This window comes from Gorilla gorilla, chromosome 20 (genome assembly GCF_029281585.2).
Source record: "Gorilla gorilla gorilla isolate KB3781 chromosome 20, NHGRI_mGorGor1-v2.1_pri, whole genome shotgun sequence".
NCBI lineage: Eukaryota > Metazoa > Chordata > Mammalia > Primates > Hominidae > Gorilla > Gorilla gorilla.
The window spans coordinates 14,902,638-14,929,168 of NC_073244.2; the positions used below are offsets into that span (position 1 = coordinate 14,902,638).

The 26,531-nt window shown below is 46.1% G+C and overlaps 1 protein-coding gene across 2 annotated transcripts in view; it reads right to left on the reverse strand.

Moving 5' to 3' along the window:
• The window catches only part of MUC16 (mucin 16, cell surface associated), a 235,240-nt gene that overhangs the window by 10,867 nt on the left and 197,842 nt on the right, over positions 1-26,531 (reverse strand). For both annotated transcript variants that reach the window (XM_055371568.2, XM_055371569.2), the window contains 19 exons: positions 26,334-26,401; positions 25,537-25,709; positions 25,172-25,207; positions 24,825-24,890; positions 23,607-23,728; positions 23,332-23,399; positions 22,563-22,735; positions 22,197-22,232; positions 16,345-16,469; positions 16,180-16,247; positions 11,287-11,459; positions 8,352-8,387; positions 6,745-6,795; positions 5,843-5,964; positions 5,685-5,752; positions 5,364-5,536; positions 3,065-3,195; positions 2,640-2,707; positions 766-914 (listed from right to left, as the gene is read on the reverse strand). In XM_055371568.2, the coding sequence (XP_055227543.1) occupies positions 766-914; positions 2,640-2,707; positions 3,065-3,195; positions 5,364-5,536; positions 5,685-5,752; positions 5,843-5,964; positions 6,745-6,795; positions 8,352-8,387; positions 11,287-11,459; positions 16,180-16,247; positions 16,345-16,469; positions 22,197-22,232; positions 22,563-22,735; positions 23,332-23,399; positions 23,607-23,728; positions 24,825-24,890; positions 25,172-25,207; positions 25,537-25,709; positions 26,334-26,401 (1,906 nt within the window). The remainder of the gene's footprint in view (positions 1-765; positions 915-2,639; positions 2,708-3,064; positions 3,196-5,363; positions 5,537-5,684; positions 5,753-5,842; positions 5,965-6,744; positions 6,796-8,351; positions 8,388-11,286; positions 11,460-16,179; positions 16,248-16,344; positions 16,470-22,196; positions 22,233-22,562; positions 22,736-23,331; positions 23,400-23,606; positions 23,729-24,824; positions 24,891-25,171; positions 25,208-25,536; positions 25,710-26,333; positions 26,402-26,531) is intronic.

Below are 26,531 nucleotides of genomic sequence, written 5' to 3' on the forward strand. Positions count from 1 at the left end.
ACGTGTTTACTTCCATTGTTTATTTATTTTTTATTTTTATTTATTTATTTATTTTTGAGACAGAGTCTCCATCTGTCACCCAGGCTGGAGTGCAGTGGCGCAATCTCGGCTCACTGCAAGCTCTGCCTCCCGGGTTCATGCCATTCTCCTGCCTCAGCCTCCCGAGTAGCTGCGACTACAGGTGGCCACCACAATGCCTGGCTAATTTTTTTGTATTTTTAGTAGAGACAGGGTTTCACCGTGTTAGCCAGGATGGTCTCAATCTCCTGACCTCGTGATCTGCCTGCCTGGGCCTCCCAAAGTACTGGTATTACAGGCGTGAGCCACCATGCCCGGCCTACTTCCATTGTTTATTGAATGAATGAATTATTCATTTACTGATTCATTCCTTTAATTAATCATTTTAATTGATCAATTAAATCAATTCTCAATTACATCAATTAATCAATTATGTACTGAATCATTTATTATTCATTAATTAAATGAATGCATCAATAAATTGATTCAAAATAAATGATCTATTGATTCATTCATTCAACACAATTCTTTTTACATGTAAAAATAGCTATTCTCTTAGATGCAATGGCTGGTGTTCTGTTCCTGCCTCGTTGGATGATCTACTGCCAGAGGTCACCTACATGGGTCTCCAGAAAGCCTCCCTTTCCCTCTCTAGAGCCTCCACCAATTCCACTGGTACTGAGAAGCCCCATCTTTCCTCATAACCCCACCTCTTCCAGTTAGGAAACCAACCACCCCACCTTATACCTGTCACATGGATGTCCACCAACTGGTAGGTGGAGCCCAGCCAATGGAATGAGGCATTCAGGGTCTTATCTAGAAAGACTTGCTCCACCAGGCTGGGGTCCAGATTGGAGGAGAACAATGCCTTGACAGTGACCAACACGGAGTCCATCCTAGGGACAGAGACCACAGGAATTCAGCCAGTACTCAGCATCAGCAGGGTCATCGGTTGCTGTCTTTAAAGAGCGAAAGATCTAGAGGCACCCACCCCCAGTCTAGAGAAGGGTTCTGATCAAAATGGGAGGCCTTCGGCTGGATGCAGTGGCCCACGCCTGTAATCTCAGCACTTTGGGAGGCCGAGGCAGGCAAATTGCCTGAGGTCGGGAGTTCGAGACCAGCCTGACCAACATGGCAAAACCCTGTCTCTAATAAAAATACAAAACTTCACCGGGTGTGGTGGCGCGTGCCTGTAGTCCCTGCCACATGGGGGACTGAGGCAGAATTGCTTGAACCCAGGAGGCAGTTGCAGTGAGCCGAGATCATACCACTGCACTCCAGCCTGAGCAACAGAGCATGACTCCATCTCAAAAAAAAAAAAAAAAAAAAAAAAGGCTTCCAGGAATTACGTCTAGAAGCAATAACAGTAACAATAATTGACATTTATTGAACACTTTTTATAGATCAAGACCGCTAAGAAGTGACTTATGCATTCTTCATCATCACTCTGGTGGAAGGTATTGTTAAAATTATCCCAATTTCTCCCACATTTTCCCTCTTGATTTCTACTTTTTATTATTTTATTTTATTTTTTGAGATAGGGTCTTGCTCTGTCACCCAGGCTGGAGTACAGCCTCCTAGGCTCAGGCGATCCTCCCACCTCAGCTTCCTGAGTGGCTGGGACTACAGGTGTGTGCCACCATGCCTGGCTAATTTTTGTATTTTTTGTAGAGACTAGGTCTCCCTATGTTGCCCTCGCTGGTCTTGAACTTCTGGGCTCAAGAGATCCGCCCGCCCTGGCCTCCCAAAGTGCTGGGATTACAGGTGTGAGCCACTGTGCCCAGCCTACTTTTGATTTTATTTGTTTTTAATTTTTTTGGGTACATAGTGGGTGTTTTTATATTTATGGGGTACATGAGATGTTTTGATACAAGCATGTAATGCATAATAATCATCAGGGTAAATGGGGTATCCATCCCCTCAAGCATATATCCTTTGTGTTGCAAACAATCCAAGCATACACCTTTAGTTATATTTTAAAATGTACAATCAAGTTATTTTTGACTACAGTCACCCTGTTGTGCTAGCAAATACTAGGTCTTATTCATTCTTTGCATTTTTTTGTTCCCATTAACCTTCTCCATATTCCCAGCTGAAATACAAAAATCTTTGAAGTTTAGAAATATACAAAGTCAGCCCTGTGTCCTGTGACCCTCCTCTTCCCAAGTATAGATATCTTCATTCCTTCATCCAGTCATCAGAGACCTGGGTTCAAATCCCAACTTTGACGGTTCTTGGGAAGTTCACTTTTCGGACCCTCAGTTTTCCCATCTGCACAATAGGGATGATTTTTGCACTCAACTCATAGATTCTGCTGTGAGAATTAAATGAGAGGAGGCTGGTTGATGTTAAGTATTATTATTGGGCTAATATTTTGAGTTCTACATCAAAAAGTTATATTTTCCCAAGTGTCCAGAAAAAAAAGAAGGTGTATGCTGGGAATTGGTGGCCCCATGAGGTTAATCCTCACTCCCTACCTTGAGGATTTATGGGAGGAGATGGTAGGATTAGCTAGACAGGGATGTAGGGGAGAATGGGTACCCCACTGGGGACGTCTAGCTCAAGGGTGCTCAGAGACACAGCCACAAGCTTGGTCACTGCTTATGACCTTCAGAACTTACGTCAAGTTGGTGACTAGGCAGAAGCGGAACGTGTCATGTAGTTGACTGCCTTTGTAGAGTGTGGTGACCTAGAAAGATAGGTAGGGAGAGTGGGTGAGATGGAGGCCTCTTGGGGGTGGGGGGGGGCCGCTGATGCCAGTGGAAAAAAACACAGGACTTGGAGCAAAGGGGACCAGAGTTCAAATCCTAACTCTGTTCCTAAAGCACTGTGTGACCCTAGGCACACCACGCCCCTTTTGGAGCCTCAGTTTGCCCATCTGTGAAATGGGAATGGTAGTGAAGAGAGTACTTTTGGAAACTGAGAGAGAACCCAGAATACGTAGTGAAGTGAAGCATTTAAAGTGATCACTTAATAGAGAAATCAGGTAGAAGAGGGAGAGAAGCACACAGGACAGAGAAGACGGGAGGGGTGAGAGATGCCCCACCTTGTCCTGGATGTCCCTCAGCAGGGTGATGTACTCTGAGGATGTGGGGTCTGGATTACTGAGGTTCCAGTTGACAATGTGGAAATTTATCTGGTACTCGCCCCGGATTGATAAATTCTGGGGTGCATAGCCTGGAGCCACAGAGAAGAAGAAAAGACAACATATGGTGGGGAAATGTTGATCACAAAATGCAGAGCCAGAATTGCCCAGCAGTCCCCTGCCTACTGTCAGAATCAGTCAATTTCAGGTCCGCACGCTGGGCATTGCAGGAGCTCTTAGACGGAAAGTTGCCCCAAAAGAGAGGGAAAAATGGAATATTACATAGATTCTCCTGAGATGAGCTTTCCTGCATGTGCTATGCAATTCTACCTTCTAGGAATGCATCCTTTTCATTTCCTGCAAAACTCCTGCTCACGCTTCAAGAGCCCAGTGAGAGGGAGCTCCAGGACAGCAGAGGCCCAAGTCTATCTTATTCATTATTGTGTCCCGGCACAGGGCCGGGTATATAACACCCTCCTCCAGGAAGCCCTCCTTAATTTACTCCTCCTCTCAGCTCCCATAGTACCCTGTTAATAACAGCAGTGGGGTCTTTGTTGTGCCCCTAATTTGTTGTTAACTTGAGTATGAGTTTTTCAGAGACAGAAAAATGTGTCTTCTATCTCCAGACCCAGCACAAGGCTTGGGGCAGAACAGCCACCCATATATGTTTGCTGAATGAATGAATTAATGAATGTGAGTTACAGCAGAGACACAAATCTTTAATTTGCTCACTCATTCAATGATTCTTTCCATACTATGATGTGCTGATGTACTGAGAACCGAGGGTACAGTGGCACTCATAATAGACCGTAATTTTGTTGAGTTCACAGGGTAAGGGGGAATCAGATAATTTAACAAGTAATTACAGTAAAGTGTGATAAATGTCAGCCTTGTGCCCACCTAGGAACTTAGGGACCATGTACAACAGGATTTCTCACCCTTGAAATTATTGGCATTTGGGGCTGGATCATTCCCTGGGGTGGTTGTCTCCTGTGCACTGGAAAATGGGCTACTGACCCACTAGGTGCCAGTTGCACCCTCCTTCCCTCCCCGAGTTGTGATACCCAAAAATGATTCCGGATATTGCCTAGAGTCTCCCAGTTGGGGGGTGGGGTGGGGCAGAAGTGCAGAATTGTCCCCTGGTAATAACCACTGACACAGAGGATCCTTATATAGAAGGGACCTGCTATCCTGTCCCAAAGGATGCCACGGCTCAGCCACTTGGGTTTTGAATTGAAATTCATTATGGATGTACCTGGGGGGGGGGTTTCATTATGCTAAGTGAAACATACCAGATAGAGAGAAACAAATACTGCATGATCTCACTTATATGTGGGATCAGAAGAAGTCAAACTTACAGAAGCAGAGAGTAGCATGATGGTTATCAGGGGCTAGGGGCATGGGGGTGGTGATAGAGAAAATGGGGAGATGTTGGTCACAAAATACAAACTTTTAGTTACAAGATGAATAAGTTCTGGGGATCGAGTATAAAGCCTGATGATTATAGTTAATAATACTGTATTGTAAACCTGAAATTTTCAATGAGGGTAGACCTTAAATGTTCTCTTTCTCTCTAACTCACACAGACGCACACAGACACACGGTAACTATGTGACATGAAAGCAGTGTTAACTAATTTGATCATGGTAATCATTTCATAAGCTACACATGTATTAAATCACTGCATTATACATCTTAAATACATACAATTGTATTTGATAGTTATACCGCAACCAAGTTGGAAACAAAAGTGAAGGAGAAAGAGACAAACAATTTATGACATTAATTTGGTCAAAGAATTTCATGCTATTTACTCAAAATAATGGGAAAGACCCTCCCCTTGGTGGTTTGGGGAAGGGTGTCCCCCAGCCAGGCCTTGGGCTATTTTTTTTAGAGAGGAAAGGGCATACAACAGGGACAAATAATAGTCATGGTGGGCCGGGCATGGTGGCTCATGCCTGTAATCCCGGCACTTTGGGAGGCCAAGGCAGGTGGATCACCTGAGGTCAGGAGTTCGAGACCAGCTTGGGCAACATGGTGAAACCCCATCTCTACTAAAAATACAAAAATTAGCTGAGCGTGGTGGCATGCACCTGTAAATCCCAGCTACTTGGGAGGCTGAGGCAGGAGAATCACTGTTGCAGAGCCGAGATTGCACCATTGCACTCCAGCCTGGGTGATAGAGTGAGACTCCATCTCAAAAACAAAGAAATCAACCCCCCAAAAGTCACTGTAAATCCAAGTTCAGCCTGACACTCACCATTGATGAAGAGGCTATCCCTGTCCAGGACATAGAAGCCCAGTTGGGTGACACCATGGGTCAGCTGACTCAGCTCCCAGTAAAGCTGCTGTATGTCCAGCCCGGGGCTCACAGGGTCAGGGTGGTAGGCGCAGGTGGTGTCCATGCCAGTGGCTGCCCCATCCTTCTCAGGCCTGGGGAGAGAGGCATTTGAGGACTCTAGAGAGGTCCCGAGACCTCTGCAGGTAAAGAGCAGTGGAGGGAGGAGCAGGGGAAAGCTGAGGAAGGGGTGGTCACAAAAGGGGTGGTTGTTACTGGCAAATGGCCAGGAAGTGGTCTCACCTGAGGGAGATCAGTTGGCAACCCAAGTAGAAGGGGCCCATGCTGCTCTTCTGGAACAAGGGTCTGAGCTTGAGAGGAAGGAGGAAGAGGGTAAGCCGAGGAACAGAGGTTGGGGGTAGGATTTATCCCACCGGGAGCTGCTGGGACCAGGGTCTCACCAGGTGCTGAAGGACCCCCTTGGTGGAGTTGAATGTAGCTGAGCCCTTGCCCATATCTGGTGAATACTGGAGATTGGAGATGGTGAAGTTGAGTGTGAGGGTCTTCAGGTGGTACCCCATGGCTGCAGGAGGGGAGGAGAGACGTCTGCAACTGAGGGCTGGTCTGAGACTAGATCAGACTGCACTCATTATTAACTAGTGTGGCCATCCAAGTCAGAAGCTATGTGTCTTCTCCCCTCCAAGTAACACCAATTCTCTTTGCTGAATATTCATCACATATATCCTCTCTCTCCTCCCCTATCCCAGTTCAGGTCTTATTTTCTCTCACCCTGATTAGCACCCTGGCAGACTCACTGGATGCCCTGTCTAAAGGACATTCTCTATACTGAACACAAGAAGAATCTTTCTGAAATGACAATCTCACTATGGCTGCCCCTGCTCTAGTACCATCCACAGCTCCCTATGGCCTTCAGTGTTAAGTTCAAATTTCTTGACTTGGCATTCAAGGCCCTTCCCAATCTGGCTCCTGCTGACCTTTCAGTCTTGCTTATCCGTCCACTCTGGGTTAAGCTTTATGTTTCATGCAAACCAAATTTCTCTCACTTCTCCCTATACTCTATGCTATTTCTGGCCACTGAGGCTTTGCTCACAGAATCCCCTCTTTCAGTTATACTATTCATGCCCTATTTGCCTGAATTACTCTTAGTCATCCTTAAAGACTCAGTTCAGGTGAAACTTTCTCCAGAAAGCCCTCCTCCTTCCCAATTATGCCAGGTGTCTCACCCCAAAACATCTGACATTATGATGGTCTATTTATTTCATAAAATGTGGGGCTCCATGAGGGCAGGTGTCTGATTGAAATGCTATTCTAATCTTCGAGGAGGAAAAATGGCCCCAAATACCTGTTGTGGCTTCTGACAGAGGCGGCAGGAATGTGGTGGCTGGCTTGGGAGCTGTGGAAGGAACAGTCCATCAGAGAGGACAAAAGCCCACCACCTAGTGGGAGAAGCTCCCCTGGGCTTCATCAGTGGTCCAAGCCAGGACAACCATTCACAGGTGGGCCATAAATGAGACTGAGGGAAGGAGTGATTGTGTGAGTGGAGGAGTGAGCAAGATGGATGGATGGATGGATGGATGGATAAAAGGACAGGTGGAAGGAAGGACAAGCAGGTGAATGGGCAAGAGGATGAGTGGGTGGATGGGCAGATGGATGAATGGTTGGAAGGACAGAAGGAAGGAGAGACAAGCAGATGAATAGGCAGGAGGATGGATGGAGAGATGGATGGATGGTTGGAAGGACAGAAAGAAGGACAAACAGGTGAATGGGGAGAAGGATAGATGGATGGATGATGGATGGATGGATGGTTGGAAGGACAGAAAGAAGGACAAACAGGTGAATGAGGAGAAGGATAGATGGATGGATAATGGATGGATGGATGGGTGGATGGATGGATAAAAGGAAGGACAATTGAGTGAATGGGGAGGAGAATGGGTGGAGAGATGGCTGGCTGGATAGATGGATGGATGGAAAGACAGAAATAAGGAAACGGGTGAATGAAGAGGAGAATGAATGGAGAGATGGGTGGATGGTTTGAAGGACAGAAAGAAAGACAAACCAGTGAATAGGGAGGAGGATGGATGGATGGATGGTGGATGGATGGAGAGATGGATAAAACACAGATAGAAGGAAGGACAAGCAGGTGAATGGGCAGGAAGATGGGTGGATGGATGGATGGAAGGACAGAAGGAACGAGGGGCTAGCAAGTGAATGGGCAGAAGGATGGGTGGGTGGTGGATGAGTGGATGGGTGGATGGATGGATGGATGGCTAGATGTATAGAAGGACAGAAGAAAGGAGGGACAAGCAGGTGAATGGGCAGGAGGATGGGTGATGGATGAATAGATGGATAAAAGGACAGATGGAAGGAAGGACGAGGAGGTAAATGGTCAGGAAATGGGGTGGATGGATGGATGGGTGAATGGATGGATGGATGGATGGATGGATGGATGGATGGATGGATGGATGGATGGAAGGAAGGACGGATGGTGTCTGAGAGATGACTGGAAGGATAGAAAAATGGATGGCTGGAAAGATAGACGAGTGGATCACTGGATGAGGCAATGGGCAAATTTAGCCAAAACCAGTAGCCAGCAGAGTCTGCAGCTTGACCGTGAAGCCTCTGCTGGGGCACTTGGAGGAGATTTTCTTATCAGGAGGTATGGACTAACAAGGTCACCATCTGACCTCAACCTCTATCCCTGTAGGGAATGTTTGTTCAAACTTCTTCCTCCAACCCAGAGGGACATGGAAAATTCACAAAGCCAAGACTATGGCTGCAGGTCTAAAAACAGGCCAAGGACTCAGCATTCTTCCTCCCACTGAGACGTTGCTCCTCACCACCTCAGGGGACCAGCCCAAATTTGGGGCAACCTTCCTTCATGAATGAGGAGAAAAGCTTGAACCAAGACCCATGGAGATTGAAATGGGCACTGGATTCAAAGACACGTACTTATAGGAGACTCATCTGGACCAGGTTCATTGTAACCTAGAAACAAAGAAGTCACACATAAGAGGAGGTGGTGGAACCGTCCCAGATACTCCATGCCTTTGTCCTTATGGGGCCCCTCCTGGATGCCTTTCCCTTTGTGTATCTAGAGATTATGGATACATTTATATATCATCTAATATTTGACTTAAGTGTGTTCACCACTAGAAAGAATTTCCTGATATTTCAATTAGCACTGACCCTTCCCTACTCACGTCTCCAGCATGCCTCCAATGAGAGGCTCTCACTACCTTTGTGTTCACAAGTCTATCCTCCTATCCAACCATACCCCCCACCTCCCCTTCCAGGCCTCCTCCAATCTATTCCTCCACCCAATGAATGTTTATTAAGGGTTTACTATGTGCAAGACTCCCTTTACATTTGGGGAATATAGGGTAGAACAAAACAGTCTCCACCCCTCTGGAGATTACATTAGGACAGGATGCACATGTAACCTATCTCTGTTCCTGGGGCCAGGCACATTGTGGCCTGGTTAATAGTAGCTGCTTGGTAAATCTAAATGAAGGAACAAAATGAAGCACATAAGCTGTGCAGTTTACAAGGGGGAACAGCTCCCTGCAATAGCCAAGTTGAAGGGACTGGATGTCAACTGAGATCATCAAGACCCAACCCGCACCTGTGTGTTTATCACAGCACTATTCACAACAGCAGAGATGTGGAATCAACCTGTATGTCCATCAACAGATGAATCCATAAAGAAAGTGTGGTATATATGCACAATGGAACACTATTCAGCCATAAAGAGAAATAAAAACATGCTGCTAAGGTTGCAGATAAAAAGGAGTGTTTATACACTGTTGGTGGGAGTGTAAATTAGTTCATCCACTGTAGAAAGCAGCAGGATGATTCCTCAAAGAGCTAAAAACAGAACTACCGTCTGACCCAGCAATCTCATCACTGCATATATGCCCAAAGGAATATAAATTTTTCTATCATAAAGACACATGTTCATTGAAGCACTATTCACAATAGCAAAGACATGGAATCTACTTAAATGCCCATCAAGGATAGACTGGATAAAGAAAATGAGGAACATATACACCATGGAATACTATGCAGCTATAAAAAAGAATGAGATCATGTCCATTGCAGGAACATGGATGGAGCTGGAGGTCATTATCCTTACCAAACTAATGCAGGAACAGAAAACCAAATACTGCCTCTTCTCACTTATAAGTGGGAGCTAAATGATGAGAACACATGGACACATAGAGGGGAACAACAGACACTGGGGCCTACCTGAGGTTGGAGGGTGGCGGATGGCGGGTGGAGGGTGGGAGGAGGGAGAGGATCAGAAAAAATAACTAATGGGTACTAGGCTTATTACTTGGGTGATGAAATAATCTGTACAACAAACCCCTGTGACATGAGTTGAACCATATAGAAAATCTGCACGCATATGTCTGAACTTAAAAGTTAGAAAAAAAGAATGAATCCATGTCTTTTGCAGCAACATGGATGAAACTGAAGTTACCTTAAGTGAAACAAGTCAGACACAGACAGACAAATATCACATGTTCTCAATCATAAGTGGGAGCTAAACAACGTGTAGACAAGAACTCAGAGAGGGGAATGATAGATAAAGGGGGCTTGGAAGGGTGAGGGGGTAGGAGCAAGGTGGATGATGAGAAAGGACTAAATGGATACAATGTATGTTATTGGAGTGGTGGATACTCTGAAAGCTCTGACTTCACTACTGTGCAATCTATGCATGTAACAAAATTGCACTTGTACCCCATAACTGTGTACATACAACGATGATGAGGAGGAGGATAGTAATAATAATAATAAAGAACATCAAGACCCAGACTAGCCAAAAACTCACTGTGGGCATGGGCAAGTCCCTTCCCTTCTCTGTGCCTCAGTTTCTCTCTTTGCTAAAATAAGAGTAATGAAAGCCCAGGATGTCTCTCCACATCCCGGTACCTACCTAAAGGCACCTCATATAAGTGATATGGGGTGCCCACCTCATGGGGTCATGATGATAAGCACTGTTCTTGGGTTGGCGGTGGAGGGGATGAAAGGCGAGCTATTTTGTCAATTCTCCACGGTCATGCTTTGCCTCTCAGAACCCCATTTAGGGGATGCCTTCTTAAATGCTATCTTTTCCTGAGTTCTAGACCAATGCTGAGGCCCAGTGTGCCTGAAGATTAGATCCCATAGATCTTCCCGGTATAGGGGCCTCAGGTAGGAGAGAAGCCCATCCCTCATCAATGGTGAGAAGAAAGCAGGGAGGGGAAATTGTTTTGTTTTGTTTTGAGACAGAGTCTTGCTCTGTTACCAGGCTGGAGTGCAATGGCACAATTTCGGCTCACTGCAACCTCTGCCTCCTGGGTTCAAGCGATTCTCCTGCCTCAGCCTCCCGAGTAGCTGGGACTACAGGCGTGCGCCACCACACCCAGGTAATTTTTGTATTTTTAGTAGAGACAGGGTTTCACCATGTTGTCCAGGATGGTCTCAATCTCTTGACCTTGTGATCCGCCTGCCGTGGCCTCCCAAAGTGCTGGGATTACAGGTGTGAGCCACTGAACACGGCCGGAAATGTGTTTTTTGTCTCCCAAGTGCCCCCACCAGGAAGACTCTTCTGTGAGTTAAACATGTGGAGTGGATCATAGCACCGAATGCTGACAAGTGGAGTTCATATCCTGGTTCCACCACTGTCAAGGTAAATTGCTTAGCCTGTCTAAGACTCAGTTTCTTCATCTGTAAAATGGGATTAATCAAAGTCCAACCTTGCATGGTGGTTATGGGAGGGTCAGTGGTAATGCCAAGACTTGAACCCCAAGTCTTTCCCTAGAGAACTGGGAAACAGACACCCTCCTGGACTGCAGTGGGGGCTGGGGGGTGGGGCAGGGAGATGGGGCTGAGAGCTGCTCACCGTTAAGGTAGAGGCTGTCTTTGTCCAGAGAGTAGGGGCCCAGCCGGGTGATGCCGTGGGTCTGCTGGCTCAGCTCATGGAACACCTGCTTGATAGGCAGACCTGGGCTGCTGAGGGGCTGCAGATAGGTACAGAGGAGGTCCACCCGTGTCTCAGCGCCGTTCTTCACAGACCTGAGGAGGGAGAGGTGCAGCTTTGGGGGATGAAGGCCACCTAGCACCTCTCCACTTGTGGTCACTGCACAACTCACAGTCCATATTTTGGTCTTGTTGACAGTTTGCACTTTCTCCACCTGGCCTTATCTATCATCTCAGGATCTTTGCAATTGCTGTTACTTTTGTCTGGAAGCTTCTCCCCATTTCTCCTTACCTGGATAACTTCCTGGTCATCCTCCAGGTCTCAGCTTAGAGGACTCCCTCCTCCTCCTCCTCCTCTTTCTCCTCCTCTTCCTCCTCCTATCTTCCTAGGCAAGGTCAGGAGCCTCCTCTGGGTCCCACAATCCTCCACTCTTCCCCTGTCACTGCCCTGGTCACCCTCTATGTAATCATAAATTATTTGTTCCTGTTCCTACCAGAACATGGTCTCCACAAAGGAGGAAATGAACCAGTTTAGCTTACTCTTATTATATTGAAGCCCCAGAACCCAGCACCCCTTGACAACTCCCTGCAAAAATCAAAGTCCTAATGAATGGAGAAACACAATACAGCATTTACATACAAGTGGACAAGGAAGGGAATTCTGACACATGCTACAACATGGATGAACTTTGAGGACATTATGCTTGGTGAAATAAGCCAGCCATACAGTATAAACCAGGACATATACCATATGATTCCTCCATTCACAGGAGGTCCTCAGAATCATCAGATTCACAGAGACAGAAAGTAGAATGGTGGGTGCCAGAGGCTTGAGGAGGGGGATGAGGAATGAGTATTTCATGGGGATGGAGTTTCAGTTTGGGAAGATGAGAAAGTTCTGGAGATGGATGATAGTGGTGATGGTTGCACAATAATGTGAATGTGCTTGATGCCACTGAACGGGAAATATAGCTAAAATGGTCAATTTAATATGATGTGTATGTTACCACAATATAGAAAAAAAAAAATCCAGGCCGGGTGCAGTGGCTCACACCTATAATCCCAGCACTTTGGGAGGCCGAGGCAGGCGGATCACCTGAGGTCGGGAGTTCGAGACCAGCCTGACCAACATGGAGAAGCCCCATTTCTACTAAAAATACAAAATTAGCCAGGTGCGGTGGCACATGCCTGTAATCCCAGCTACTCGGGAGGCTGAGGCAGAGGAATCGTTTGAACCCAGGAGGCGGAGGTTGTGGTGAGCCGAGATCATGCCTGGGCAACAAGAACAAAGCTGTCTTAAAAAAAAAAAAATCCAAGTCCTCCAAGGCCCTTCAAACTTGCTGATGTCTTGAGTCTCATCCTCTCTCTCTTTTCTTCTTGCTCTCTCTCTGCTCCAGCCACACTGGCCTCTTTGCTGTTCATAGAACATGCCAAGCTCATTTGCACCTCAAGACCTTTTCTCATGCTGTTCTCCCTGCCTGGAACAGTTTTCGTGGCCATTTGGGACACAGCCCAAGATGCATCCTGGGTAAAGTTGCTCTACCCATCACTTGCTATTTATTTATGTTTCACATCACTTTACTCCATTTGAAGCCATTTTACTTAGATATTTATGTTCCTGTTTAGCATCTGTTCTTCTCCACTGGGTGAGGGCAGGGACAGCATCTGTCTTATCGCTTTAGTACCCAGCACCTGCCTCAGAGGAGCGGTGCCATGGGCATCAGTTGACTAAAAATACAAATGGAGAAGTAAATAGTAAATACCAAGAGAGTGCAAACTGACCCAAAGAACTCAAGTTGGCAAGGATGCAAGAAAAGGAACTCTTATACATGGTTGGTAGGAATGGTAGAGGAGTGGTGTTATGGGCATGGGTTGAGTAAAAATATAAATGGAGAAATATCTAGTAAATACCATGAGAGTGCAAACCAACCCAGAAAACTCAAGTTGGCAAGGATGCACTAAAAGGAAACCTTTTTTTTTTTTTTTTTTTTTTTTTTTGAGATGGAGTCTCGCTCTGTCGCCTAGGTTGAAGTGTGCAGTGGTGCGACCTCGGCTCACTGCAAGCCCCGCCTTCAGGGTTCATGCCATTCTCCTGCCTCAGCCTCTCCAGTAGCTGGGACTACAGGCACCCGCCACCACACCCGGCTAATTTTTTGCATTTTTAGTAGAGACGGGGTTTCACCATGTTAGCCAGGGTGGTCTCGATCTCCTGACCTCATGATCCACCCACCTGGGCCTCGCAAAGTGCTGGGATTACAGGCATAAGCCACCGTGCCCGGCCTAGGAAACTCTTATACACTGTTGGTGGGAATGTAAATTAGTACAACCTCAAATGAAAAACAGTATGGAGATTTCTCAAAAAACAAAAAAAAAAAAATCAGAACTACCATTTGACCCAGCAATCCACTGTTGAGGATCTACCCAATGGAAAAGTATTAGAAATAAATAGTGGTGATGGCTGCATGACATTGTGAATATAATCAATGTCACTGAATTGTACATTTAAAAATGGTTAAAATGGCAGATTTTATGTTACATGTATTTTTGCCACAATATAAAAAAATGTGATTTTCTTAAATAGATGCAGAAAAGGACCCTCTGAGAATAGCTCAACCCATATATATCTAAAAGAAAGGAGGCCATGTGTGGTGGTTCATGCCTGTAAAATCCCAGCACTTCAGGAGGCTGAGGCAGGTGGATCACTTGAGGCCAGGAATTTGAGACCAGCCTGGCCAACATGGCAAAACCCCGTCTCTACTAAAAATGCAAAAAAATTTAGCCTGGTGTGGTGTTGGGTGTCTGTAATCCTTGCTACCTGGGAGGCTGAGGCACGAGAATCGCTTGAACCCGGGAGGCACAGGTTGTGGTGAGTGAAGATTGCACCACTGCACTTCAGCTTGGGCAGCAAGAGCAAAACTCCTTGGGAGGTTGAGGCACGAGAATCGCTTGAACTCAGGAGGCAGAGTTTGCAGTGAGCCGAGATTGCACCACTGCACTCCAGCTTGAGCGACAGAGTCAGACTCTGTCTCAGAAGAAAAAAAAAAAGAAAGAAAGAAAGAAATGAAACCAGTATCTTAAAGAGATATCTGCACTCCTATGTTCATTGCAGCACTATTCAAAATAGCCAAGATATGGAAACAAGCTAAATGACCTTCAATGGATGAATGGGTAAAGATAATGTGGCATACACATATACAATGAAATATATAAGAAAGATGAAAATCCTGCCACTTGGGATAACATAGATGGAGCTGGAGGACATTAGGCTAAGTGAAATAAGCCAGGCACAGAAAGACAAATACCGCATAATCTAACTTATAGGTGGAATCCAAAATTGTCAAACTCATAAAATCAGAGAGTAGGATGGTGGTTGCCAGAGGCTGGGAGGAGGAGCAAATGGGGTGATGCTGGTCAAAGGGTACAAACATGATAACTATGTAGAGATAATAGATATATTAATTAGCTGAAATGTGGCCATCATTTTACAATGTATACCAAAATATCAAGTTATACACTTTAAATGCAAGCAATTATTATATGTCAAAAATCAAACTGTCATGAATAAATAAAAAAGTTATTAATACCAGTCAGAATAACTATTACTAAAAAGACAAAAACCAACCAACCAAACAAACAAACAACAAACAACCAGATGCTGGCAAGAATAAAAGAAAAGGGAACTCTTATACACTGTTGGTGGGAATCCAAATTAGTACGATCTATGGAAAATGGTATGAGGATTTCTCAAAGAACAAAAATGTAGAACTACCATTTGACCCAGCAATCCCACTATTGGGGATCTACCCAATAAAAGAAATTGTTATATCAAAAAAAAAAGAAAGAAAAAAAGAAATCATTATATAAAAAAGACACCTGCACGTGTATGTTTATTGCAGCACTATTCACAACAGCAAAGGTATGGACCCGACCTAAGTGTCCATCAGTAGAAGACTGGATAAAGAAAATGTGGTATATATATATACCATGAAATACTATTCAGCCATAAAAAGAGTGAAGTCATGTATTTTGCAGCAACATGGATGGAATGGGAGTCCATTATCTTAAGTGAAACTCAGAAATAGTCAAATACCGCATGTTCTCACTTATAAGTGGGAGCCAATGGACTCCATGTCCCTTAGCTCATGGTGAAATGCCATACGTTCTCATTTATACGTGGGAGCATGGCCCTGGAGTGTGGAATAATAGACACTGGATACTCAGAAAGGTGGGAGAGTGGGAGAAGGGTGGGGAACCTCACTTAATAAGTATAATGTACACTATTCGGGTGATACACCAAAAGCTACTGTCTGGAAGTTTATTGTCTGCAGACTTCACTATGCAATATATGCATGTAACAAAAACTGCACTTGCACTCCTTAAATTCATTTTAAAAAAAGAATGGGGCCAGATGTGGTGGCTCACGCCTGTAATCCCAGCACTTTGGGAGGCTGAGGAGGGTGGATCACCTGAAGTCAGGAGCTCGAGACCAGCCTGATCAACATGGAGAAACCCCATCTCTACTAAAAATACAAAACAATTAGCCAGGCATGGTGGTGCCCGCCTGTAATCCCAGCTACTGGGGAGGCTGAGGCAGGATAATCACTTGAACCCGAGAGGCAGAGGTTGCAGTGAGCCAAGATCGTGCCATTGCACTCCAGCCTGGGCAACGAGAGCGAAACTTCATCTCAAAAAAAAAAAAAAAAAAGGAAAGATAAAAAGATTTAAAAAAATATATAGCCCACCCCAACCCAAGAGGGACCTCCCAGTCAGAACTCTAAGTTCTTAGTGGTGTGCTGTGGGTGGGGGAGTTTCTCACCTTAGTGCGATGACCCTGCAGCCTGTGTACCGTGCACCCAGGCTGCTCCTCTGGAACAAAGGACTGAGCTGCAGAGGGAGAAGGGAGCCCGGGTTGGTCAGAGGCAGGCAGGCAAAAGCCCTAGGATGGGCATGGCAGGGCTGCAGCGGGAGGCAGGCCTCTCACCAGGTGCTGCATAACGTTGTCTGTGATGTTGAACTTGAGGGAGCCGGGTTGGCCCATGTCTGCCATGTAGCGCAGGTTGTTGATGGTGAAGTTCAGTGTGAATGGCTCCTCGCTGACCACCCCGGCTAGGGCAGGGGGAAGAGAGAGAGAGAGGGAGAGATGAAGCTCTTGGGGAGGATGATGGGTGGGTGGGGGGTGGTGTGGGACAGGGTGGGGGCAGTGTGTTCCAAGGACCCTGTGTCTGCCTCTTAATAAACCCAACGGTGACTTTTAATGGAGACAACTCCAGCAGCCAGTAAGGGTGTGCTTAATGATTTGGGATGTCCAGATGGGGTCCTTCTACCCAAATGCAGGAAGGGAAGATTCTGTAAAAAGTACCAATGGTTCTGATCTTTCCCAGGGTAAAGGCTGCATATTACCACACTGATGCAGAAGTCATGACTCTAGACATTTTTAAAAAATTTATTCTCTCTCTCTCTCTTCCTCTCTCCCCATCGATCCTTCTCTGCCTTTCTCCCATTTCTCTCTCTCTCCTGCACTCACAACCAGGTATGCTAATCTTCTATGCATTGGTTAACATGGCCAACAATCTTTGCAGCCATAACCAACCTCTCAGCACTTCAGTTTACTCAACTGTAAAATGAGATGACAATGGTTCACAATGATGTTTCCTGCCTCAACAGTTGTTATAAAGCTTAAACAAGTTAATCATTGTAAATCATGTAAGCACTGCTGGGCACACAGGTCAATATGGTGTACATGTTTATTATATAAAATATATCAGCAAATGCTTTCTAATCACTCCCTGTGTGTGTAACTTTATGAAAGTATGAGCTAAGGTTTTTTTTGGTTTTGTTTTGGTTTTGCTTTTTTGTTTTGTTTTTGTTTGAGACAGAGTCTCACTTTGTCGCCCAGGCTAGAGTGCAGTGGTGCGATCTTGGCTCGCTGCAAGCTCTGCCTCCCAGGTTTTATGCCATTCTCCTGCCTCAGCCTCCTGAGTAGCTGGGACCACAGGCGTGCACCACCACGCCTGACTAAATTTTTTTTTTTTTGTATTTTTAGTAGAGACAGGGTTTCACCGTGTTAGCCAGGATGGTCTTGATCTCCTGACCTCATGATCCACCCGCCTCGGCCTCCCAAAGTGCTGGGATTACAGGCGTGAACCACGGTGTCCAGCCAAGCTAAGGTTTAAGACAAACCTCTAGAAGAAAAGTTTACTTCTCCTTCTCTCCCTGCCTTTCTTCTTTTCACCACTCTTGAACTTCCTTCTGTTCATTCTTCCTTCTCTCCTTCTTTCTCTCCTGAACTTCCTTCTGTTCATTCTTCCTTCTCTCCTTCTCTCTTTCCATCCTTTCTTCTCCCTTCCATCTTTCATTCTATTAATGCATCCTTTCTTTCTTACTGGCTTCCTTCCTTTCATTGTACCTTCTAACATCTGTCTATCCTTCCTCTTCCTTCTCTCACTTCTTTCCTTCCTTTCACCCATCCATCCATTTATCCATCCATCCATCCATCCATTCACTTATCCATCCATCTATCCATCCATCCACCTACCCACCCATCTGTCAATCCATCCATCCATCCATCCATCCATCCATCCATCCATCCACCTACCCATTTATCCATCCATCCATCTATCCACCCACCCATCTGTTCATCCATCTGTCCATCCATCCATTCATCCCTTCACCCACTCACCCACTGATCCATTCATCCATCCATCATCAATCTTTCCTTTCTTACACCTCTCTTTTCTTCCTTCCATCTACTTATCCATCTTGCCTCCTCCTTTTTTTCTTTCACCCATTTTTTTCTTTCTTCAATCCACTCATCCATCCTCTCTCCCTTCCTCCTTCCATTCATCACTTCTTCTTTCCATCTGTCACTTCTTCCTTCCATCTATCCACCTTGCCTTCCTTCCATATATACAGCATTGGTCCTACACCGCTCCAGGAACATCGGAAGGGGAGCAGGGGGACGGGGTACAGAAATACTCTGGCCCTTCCATAGCCCCGCCCACCGTTGTCCCTCCAATGCCTCCTACTGGCTGAACCTAACAGGAAGCTAGTTAGCATGGGAGCCTGGGAAATGTAGTTTTCATGAGTCAGACGTCTATCCCACAGAGCACGGGAAGGTTGGAGGAGGTTGGAGAATGGATCCGAGGACAAAAACAAAACAAAACAAAACAAAAACCCACATGTGGTATAATAGAGAAAGCCCATAAGAAGTCACATTCCTATAAAAGAGAAGCAGACAACAGAATATAAACAAATGAGTTCAAAAAAGTGGGAGAAGTATTGTGAAGTATTAACAGAAAAAAAAAAAAACCCAGGATCTCATTTGGAAGTAGGAGTGAGACAAATTCGTATAAGAAATTGACTTTTCCTTCACAGTCAGCAGAGTAAACAGACAACCCACAGAGTGGGAGAAAATCTTCACAATCTATATATCCAACAAAGGACTAATATCTAGAATCTACAACGAACTCAAACAAATTAGCAAGAAAAAAACAAACAATCCCATCAAAAAGTGGGCTAAGGACATGAATAGACAGTTCTCGAAAGAATATATACAAATGGCTAATGAACATATGAAAAAAATGTTCAACATCACTAATGACCAGGGAAATCAAAACCATAATGTGATACCACCTTACTTCTGCAAGAATTGCCACAATCAAAACATCAAAAAATAACAGATGTAACTCTGGGGGCCAAGATGGTCGACTATAAGCAGCAGCGCTCAGAGGCTCACATTGAAAAAAACTGTAATAAGTGTGTGATCCTTCCTGGCAACCAAAATGTCCAGGTTCCCTCATCAAAATTGACTAGAAGGCTGGCAGTGACCCACGGAGAGAAGGAAGAGCAGTGTGGTGTGGTGGCCCACCTGAGAGACACACGGGGAAGGGGAACCCCCTCCTTCCAGCCAAGGGAGGTGGTGAGTGAGCGGGCTACCCAAGCGGGGGAAACTGTGCTTTTTCCACGGAACTGTGCAACCCACAGATTGGAAGATCTCACTCGCAAACCCATGCCACTGGGACCTAGTGTCCCAACCCCAGAACACACAGATTCTTACAGCTGGAATCCAAGCCTACGGAACTCCCCGGGGGAGGGGCGACCATCACTGGCTGCGGCTGCCTGCTAAGTCTTTTTTGTTCCTTGGGGAAGGGGCGACAGCCAGCACTGGGACTCACAACTGCCTAACACGCTAAGCTCCCTGGGCGGGGGAAGGGCGGCACCCCTTTCAATAGCTCCAGGCTGTGCTTTTCCCCTGCTAGAGCCGGATAGGCTGGATGGCTTGGTCCCAAGACTTGTCCCCACAGCCCAACACACCGGCTGTGGCAGTCTGCAGCCAGAGTGCCTCTTCAGGGCTAACCCTGACCCATCCTTCCTCAGTGGGCAGAGCTTCCTTGCAGGATCTCCAAGGACTCCAGCCAGAGGCTCAGAGACAGAATTTGGACTCCCTGGACTTGGGCCCCTAGTGGGAGGGATGGCTGTAGTCTCTGTGGACCAGCAGACTTAGCCTCTCCTCTGGTAGTTCTGAGGAATCCAGGCAGCCCAGACATGTGGTTTCCCCCCAGTGAAGAACCCCCTCTCCACCAGGGGACAAAGTGCTTCATTAAATGGGTCCTGCTCCCCATGCCAGTCAACTGGGCGAAACCCTCCAACAATAGTTGTCAGACACCCTATACAGGAGCGATCCTACTGGCATCAGGTTGGTGTCCCTCGAGGTCAGAGGTCCCAGAAGAGGCAGGCACCTATGTTCGCTGCTCTCCAGCCTCCTTGAGTGACACCTCCAGACATGGGAGCGAATCAGATGAATAGGGCCTGAAGTGAACCCCTAGCAAACTGCAGCAGCCCTACAGAAGAGGGACCTGACTACTGAAAGAAAAACAAGCAGAAAGTGACAATAACAGCATCATCATCAACAACAACAACCAAAAGACCCCCACAAAAACCCCTTCCAAGGATCAGCAGCCTCAAAGCCTGAAACTAAAACTCCTGAAGATGGGAAAGAATCAACAAAAAAATGCTGAAAACCCAAAAGGCCAGAGTGCCTCTTTTCCTCCAAATGACCACAACATCTCTCCATTAAGGGTGCAGAACTGGATGGAGGATCAGATGGATGAATTGACAGAAGTAGGCTTCAGAAGACGGGCAATAAAAAAGTACGATGAGCTAAAGGAGCATGTTCTAATGCAATGCAAAGCTAAGAACCTTGATGTAAGGTTAAAGGAATTGCTAACTAGAATAACCAGTTTAGAGAGGAACATAAACCAACTGATGGAGCTGAAAAACACAGCACAAAAACTTCGTGAAGCATACATAAGTATCAACAGCCAAATCGACCAAGTGGAAGAAAGGATATCAGCAATGACCAAGCTGAGCCTGAACTGAGCCTTCTAGGAAAACCAAAGAGCCAACTACACATCATCAAGGAACCTAACTCTCTTGAATTCCCTCCCATAATCCTGAGTCAGCTCCAATTGAATTGGTAGCGACTGAATTTTTTTTTTTGGTAACCATTCTGAAGCTGTTTTGAACTGAGAGAAAATGAATGCTATTATCAATTGGTGATGTCTGCCATGAATGCTGTAATCAATTAATGATGTCTGTCATGGATGAGGGAGTGGAGCAGATGCCATATAGTTTTCCAGTGTAAACTCTGGCAGACACTAAAGTTGAACCAAGGCAGAAGAGGAAAGTTTCCATACATTATAAGAAAGCATACTTCATTCCTTCCTTCCCTGGGAAAATCCATATTTTCCTGTAGATCTAAATCTGTCAATCTACCATGTACAAGGTCCTGAAGCAGATACTAGGGAAGCACAAGGGAGTAAGACACAGTTGCTCCAATCAGCAGGTTTATGCACTATTAGGGTGACTGGATATAAACACAATGTTCAAAGCAGAGAAATTGTGTTTGCAATTGACCTAAAAAAATATGCAATATGACTTAAAGTGAGTGACAAAATAAAAGGTTCCCATGATTCTTTTGCCTATAATAATTCAAGATTTTTTTTAGAAATCATATTAAATAGTACTAAACACTGAGCATAGCACTTTGGTGCATATTCAGCAGCCAATAAGTTCATATATTATCTATTAACTTTGTTATCACCACCACCATCATAATCATCACCATCCCTGTCACCATCACCATCATTATTGTCATAATTACCACCATCATTACCAACATCACCATCATCATCATTACCATCATCACCACCACCATCACCATTGTCATCATGATCATAATCACCATCATCATCATCATCATTGCCACCATCGGTATCATCATAAAAACAGCTCTCTGAGAGGAGAGATTATTAATTGTTTCATGATCCATGCCATATCCCCAGGATTTGGCAGAGCCCCAGGGCTTGTCACAATGCTCAATAAAGTTTGTTGGTTGGCTCATGTTCACTAGATTTATAAAGAATTTCCATCTTTATTTGACTGATTAATGGAAGAGATGTTTACACTCATCAGCCATGCTCTAACAGAGGTGCCATTGGCTGGTACTTATTCAAGGGACCAGTAGAAGGGGTGGATCCCCAGAGTTTCCCAGGTCCACTGTGGTAGTCCCAAGAGCTACAGAGAAACCCTCTTCAGAGGAAGCATCCAAGCCTCTCATGGCAGAAAGGTCAGCAAATAAAACTATTTACAGGCCTTGCTGCATATGGGGCCCGAGCTGAGTCTCTCTGGAGCTGGCCAGAAGGGAAAGGGAGTAACTTGTGCCCTCCCAGCCCCTTCCCTTATGAAGAGGACATAGGGGCATAGGAAGAGAGGACAGCTCCTGCCCTGCTTGGTGTATAATTGGGGTCACTGGAGCATCAGTCGAATACTCACTGCTGGTGGTGGGTACAGAGCTCCGATGGGTGAAACCTGCATAGACAAGGAGGGAGGAGAGTGGGTAAGGGTTAAGGGAGAGGTGGGGAATCAAATAGGGGTCACAGATACCCTAGTGGAATGGAAGAAGTTTCAAGGAACAGGGGCCTTTGAAGATTCTCTATCAGTACCCTCAGATCAGGGAAGAAGGTACTGAGGATGAACTCAGTCCAAGATGAAGAAACTATAAAGTTCAGACATCAGTCATCACATACAAACAACATAGCCAAGACGTCAATGGCCAGTCAGGGAGTGTGACCTCAAGTCAGAGAGTAAGAGGCTGTCCAGCAAAGAGGAAGAATCTCCAACCACATCACAGCCGCTCACCATTGACATAGAGACTGTCCCTGTCCAGTGTGTAGGGGCCCAGCTCAGTGATGCTGTGGGTCAGCTGGCTCAGCTCCAAATACAGCTGCTCTCTGTCCAGTCCAGGGCCTGTGGGGTCAGGGCGGTGGGTGCAGATGGCATCCACTCCAGTGGCTTCTCCATCCTTCTCTGGCCTAGGGAGGGCAGATAAGGGGAATGACATTAAATAGATTGCCTATGGGGAGGCATTCTGAGATTCCTGGGGGCAGGACAGGAAGGGGACAGAGGAAATGGGAATCCTGGTAGACAGGTGAGAAGCCATACTAAGATTCTCTGAATGCGCCAACTTCCAGGCAGCCTGGGAATGTGAGTAGAGTCAGAAATACAAGAATTTTATAAAATTGCATTCTCATGGTATGGGGACAGGACAGCCCAGACTTGAGAAATATTAAGAGCTGGAATTGGGGATGAAAGCAAGTGGATGGGGGATGTTTATCTTGAGAGAAACCTTGGAAGAGAATTTAACACCTGAAGGAGAGGGAGGTAGGGAGAAGTAAGAAATTCAGAAGGATGACCAAGGTAGAAGCCTGATCTGGCTGATGGGCCCTGCAAATTCTCTCGATTGATGGGGGAGGTGGTAGGATCAGCAGATATGTTCATCCTGGAGCCACCAATGCCTGAATTCCACTTGTGCTGAGGACTTCCACAGGGAGGGAAGGAAGAAAGCTGATGAAACTCCTTGGGCCTGGGAACACTTGGGGCAGCCAGACTGGTTATTCTCAGTTCTCACCTGAGCAAGGTCAGCCTGCAGCCAGAGTACAGAGGGCCAACACTGGTGTTCTTGAACAAGGGCCTTAGCTGTGGAGGAGGAAGACGGGGGTGAGTAAGATGGCTGAGGACATAGAAGCGAGGAAGATGTAAGGTGGAAGGGGCTGTAATCAGGGGGCGGGGCTATCTCTCAGGTGAGGGGAGGTGGGTGAGATCTTCTTCCATGCCTTGGAATGGGTGACGTAGGTGGAACGAGACAAGGTGGGCAGGGCAGAGTGAGGTGGGAAGGGCTCTCACCAGGCCCTGAAGGACCCTCTCTGTAGTGTTGAACTTCCTGGAGCCAGGCCACATGTTCTCCTCATACCGCAGGTTAGTGATGGTGAAGTTGAGGGTGAATAGTATCAGCAGATGGCTGGCAGCTGTAGTGGAGGTGGGAAATAAACACTATGTTCAAAAGTAGAGGACATTTAAGAGTTTGTAATAGACTTATTTCTAAACATATGCAACCAGATTTAAAGAGAGTGATAAAATAGAAGGTTTTCATGCCTCCCTTGACTATAATGATCAAAGTTTTTCATAGAGCATGCTAAATAATAATAGTTAGATGCTGAGCATAACCTTTGGTGCATATTCTGTGTTCCATAATACTAGATACTATCTATTACCTTTGTTATCACCACCATCATCATCATCACCAACACTGTGACCATCATTTTCATTGTCATCACCACCACCATCAGGACAAAAACCATGATCTTCATAATCCCTATCATCTCCACCACCATCATCATCATCATCCACATCATCACCTGCACCATCACCACCAGGAACATGGTCACCAACACCATCACTGTTTCACCCTTACCATCATGACAGTCACCACCATCATCCTCATCATCATCATGATCACCACCATCACCACCACAACCACAACCTCACGGTCCACATCACCACCACTAGTACCATGATCACCAACACCATCATCACATCATCCTTAACCATCATAACCACCACCACTATCATCATCATCCTCATTGTCAATATCACCACCACATTGTCAATCACCACCACAACCACCACCATCACCACCACCACTGTCATCCTTCCCATAATCACCACCACCACTATCATCATCATCATCACATCATCATTACTGTCAAAACCACTACCATCATCAATATCATCATCATCATCTTCATAATCACCATCATCATCACATCATGGTCATAAGCATCACCATCATTATTGTAATCATCTCCAGCAACATCATCATCACCACTATCCCACATCATCCTCAAAATAAAAGAAGCTCTCTGAGGGCAGAGATTTTTACCTCTTTTGTGTTCCCTACCTTATCTCTAGGGCCTGGCAGAGAGTGGGTACTCAAAGAAGTTTGTTGGGTGACTCATCATCAGTAAATTTGCTATGATTTTTAATCTTATTTGAGTGAAAAGGACAGAGATGTTGACACTCATCATGCAGACTCTAATAGAGGTGCCATTGACTGGTACTTACCCGAAGGGCCAAATATCGAGGCTGGAGTCTTAGATGCTCCCAGATACACTGTGGGGGTCCCAGGAGCTGAGGAGAAGCCCGCGTTGGTTAAAGCAGCATAAGCTCTTTAGCTTATGCTAAAGAACATAAGCTCTTTCATGGCAGAAATGCCAGCAGATAGGAGAATTTCTGCATGTGGGGCTTGAGATTAGTGTCTCTCTGGAGCTGGGCCAGAGGGAAAGGGAATCACTTGTGCCCTCTCAGATCCTTCCCTCATGAAGAAGATATAGTGGCATAGGAGAAGGGGGTCAGCTCCTGTCCTGCTTGGAGTAGGACTGGGGTTACTGGAACATTAGTAGAATACTCACTGCTGGTGGTGGGCACAGAGCTCCGATGAGTGAAACCTGCATAGAGAGGGAGGGAGGAGAGTGGGTAAGGGTTAAGGGAAAGGTGGGGGACCAAAAGGGGTCAGTGCTACCATGGTGCAATTGAAGGAGTTTCAGGGAACACGGGCTTTGAGGATTCTATATAAGTACGCTCAGATCAGGGAAGAAGGTCCTGAGGATGAACGTCTCCAGTACAAGATGAAGAAGAAACCGTGAAGTTCATATCAATCATCAAATACAGACAACATGGCCAAGACCAGTGGCCAGGCAGGGAGAGTGACCTCAAGACAGAGTAGAGGCCTGCTCAGCAAGGAAGAAGAAACTCCAACCACATCACAATTGCTCACCATTGACAAAGAGGCTGTCGTTGCCCAGGGCATAGGGGCCCAGCTCAGTGATATTGTGGGTCAGCTGGCTCAGCTCCCAATACAGCTGCTCTCTGTCCAGCCTAGGGCTTTTGGGGTCAGGGTGGTGGGTGCAGATGGCATCCACTCCAGTGGCTGTCCCATCCTTTTCAGGCCTGGAGAGGGCAGGTGAGGGGAATAATAATAAAGTTTTGTCTAGGGAGGAGTCCCAAGATTGCTGAGGGAAGGACAAGAAGGGGCCACAGGAAATGAGAAGCCTGGTACACAGATGAGAAGCCACACTTAGATTCTCTGAGTGCACTGACTACTGTCCAGCTTGGGACGGTGAGCATACTTGTGGATAAAAGAATTTTTCTAACATTTCAGTGTGGTTCTTGCATTCTCATGGCATGGGGACAGGACAGCCTAGACTTGAGACAGGGGACAAGCTGGAATTGGGAATTAAACAAGTGAATGAAGCACATTTGTCTTGAGAGAAATCTTAGTTAGAGAATTTAACACCTAAAGGCAAGGGAGGTGGGGAGAAAAGAGGGAATTCAGAGGGATGGCCAGGGTGGAAGTCCAATCCTGCTGATGGACCCTGTGGAAACTCTCAGTCAATTTGGGTGCGATGGCAGGGGGCAGTGGTAATATTGGGAGACAGGTTAGTCTTGGAGCCACTGTTCCTTGAGTTCCATCTTTGATCAGAATAACCACAGAGAGGGCAAGAAAAAAGAAGTCCAGACTCATGGAGACTGGGAACAATTGGGGCAGACAGGTTGGCAATTCTAAGATCTCACCTGAGCAAAGTCAGTCTGCAGCCAGAGTACAGAGGGCCAACACTGGTGCTCTTGAACAGGGACCTGAGCTGTGGGAGAGGGAGGTGAGTAGGATGGCTGAGGGGGTAGGGTCAGGGGACTAGTCATTGGGGCTGGCACCAGTAGGCAGGCCTGGCATCAGTGGATGGGGGCTCACGTCTCTGGGTGTGAGAGGAGGTG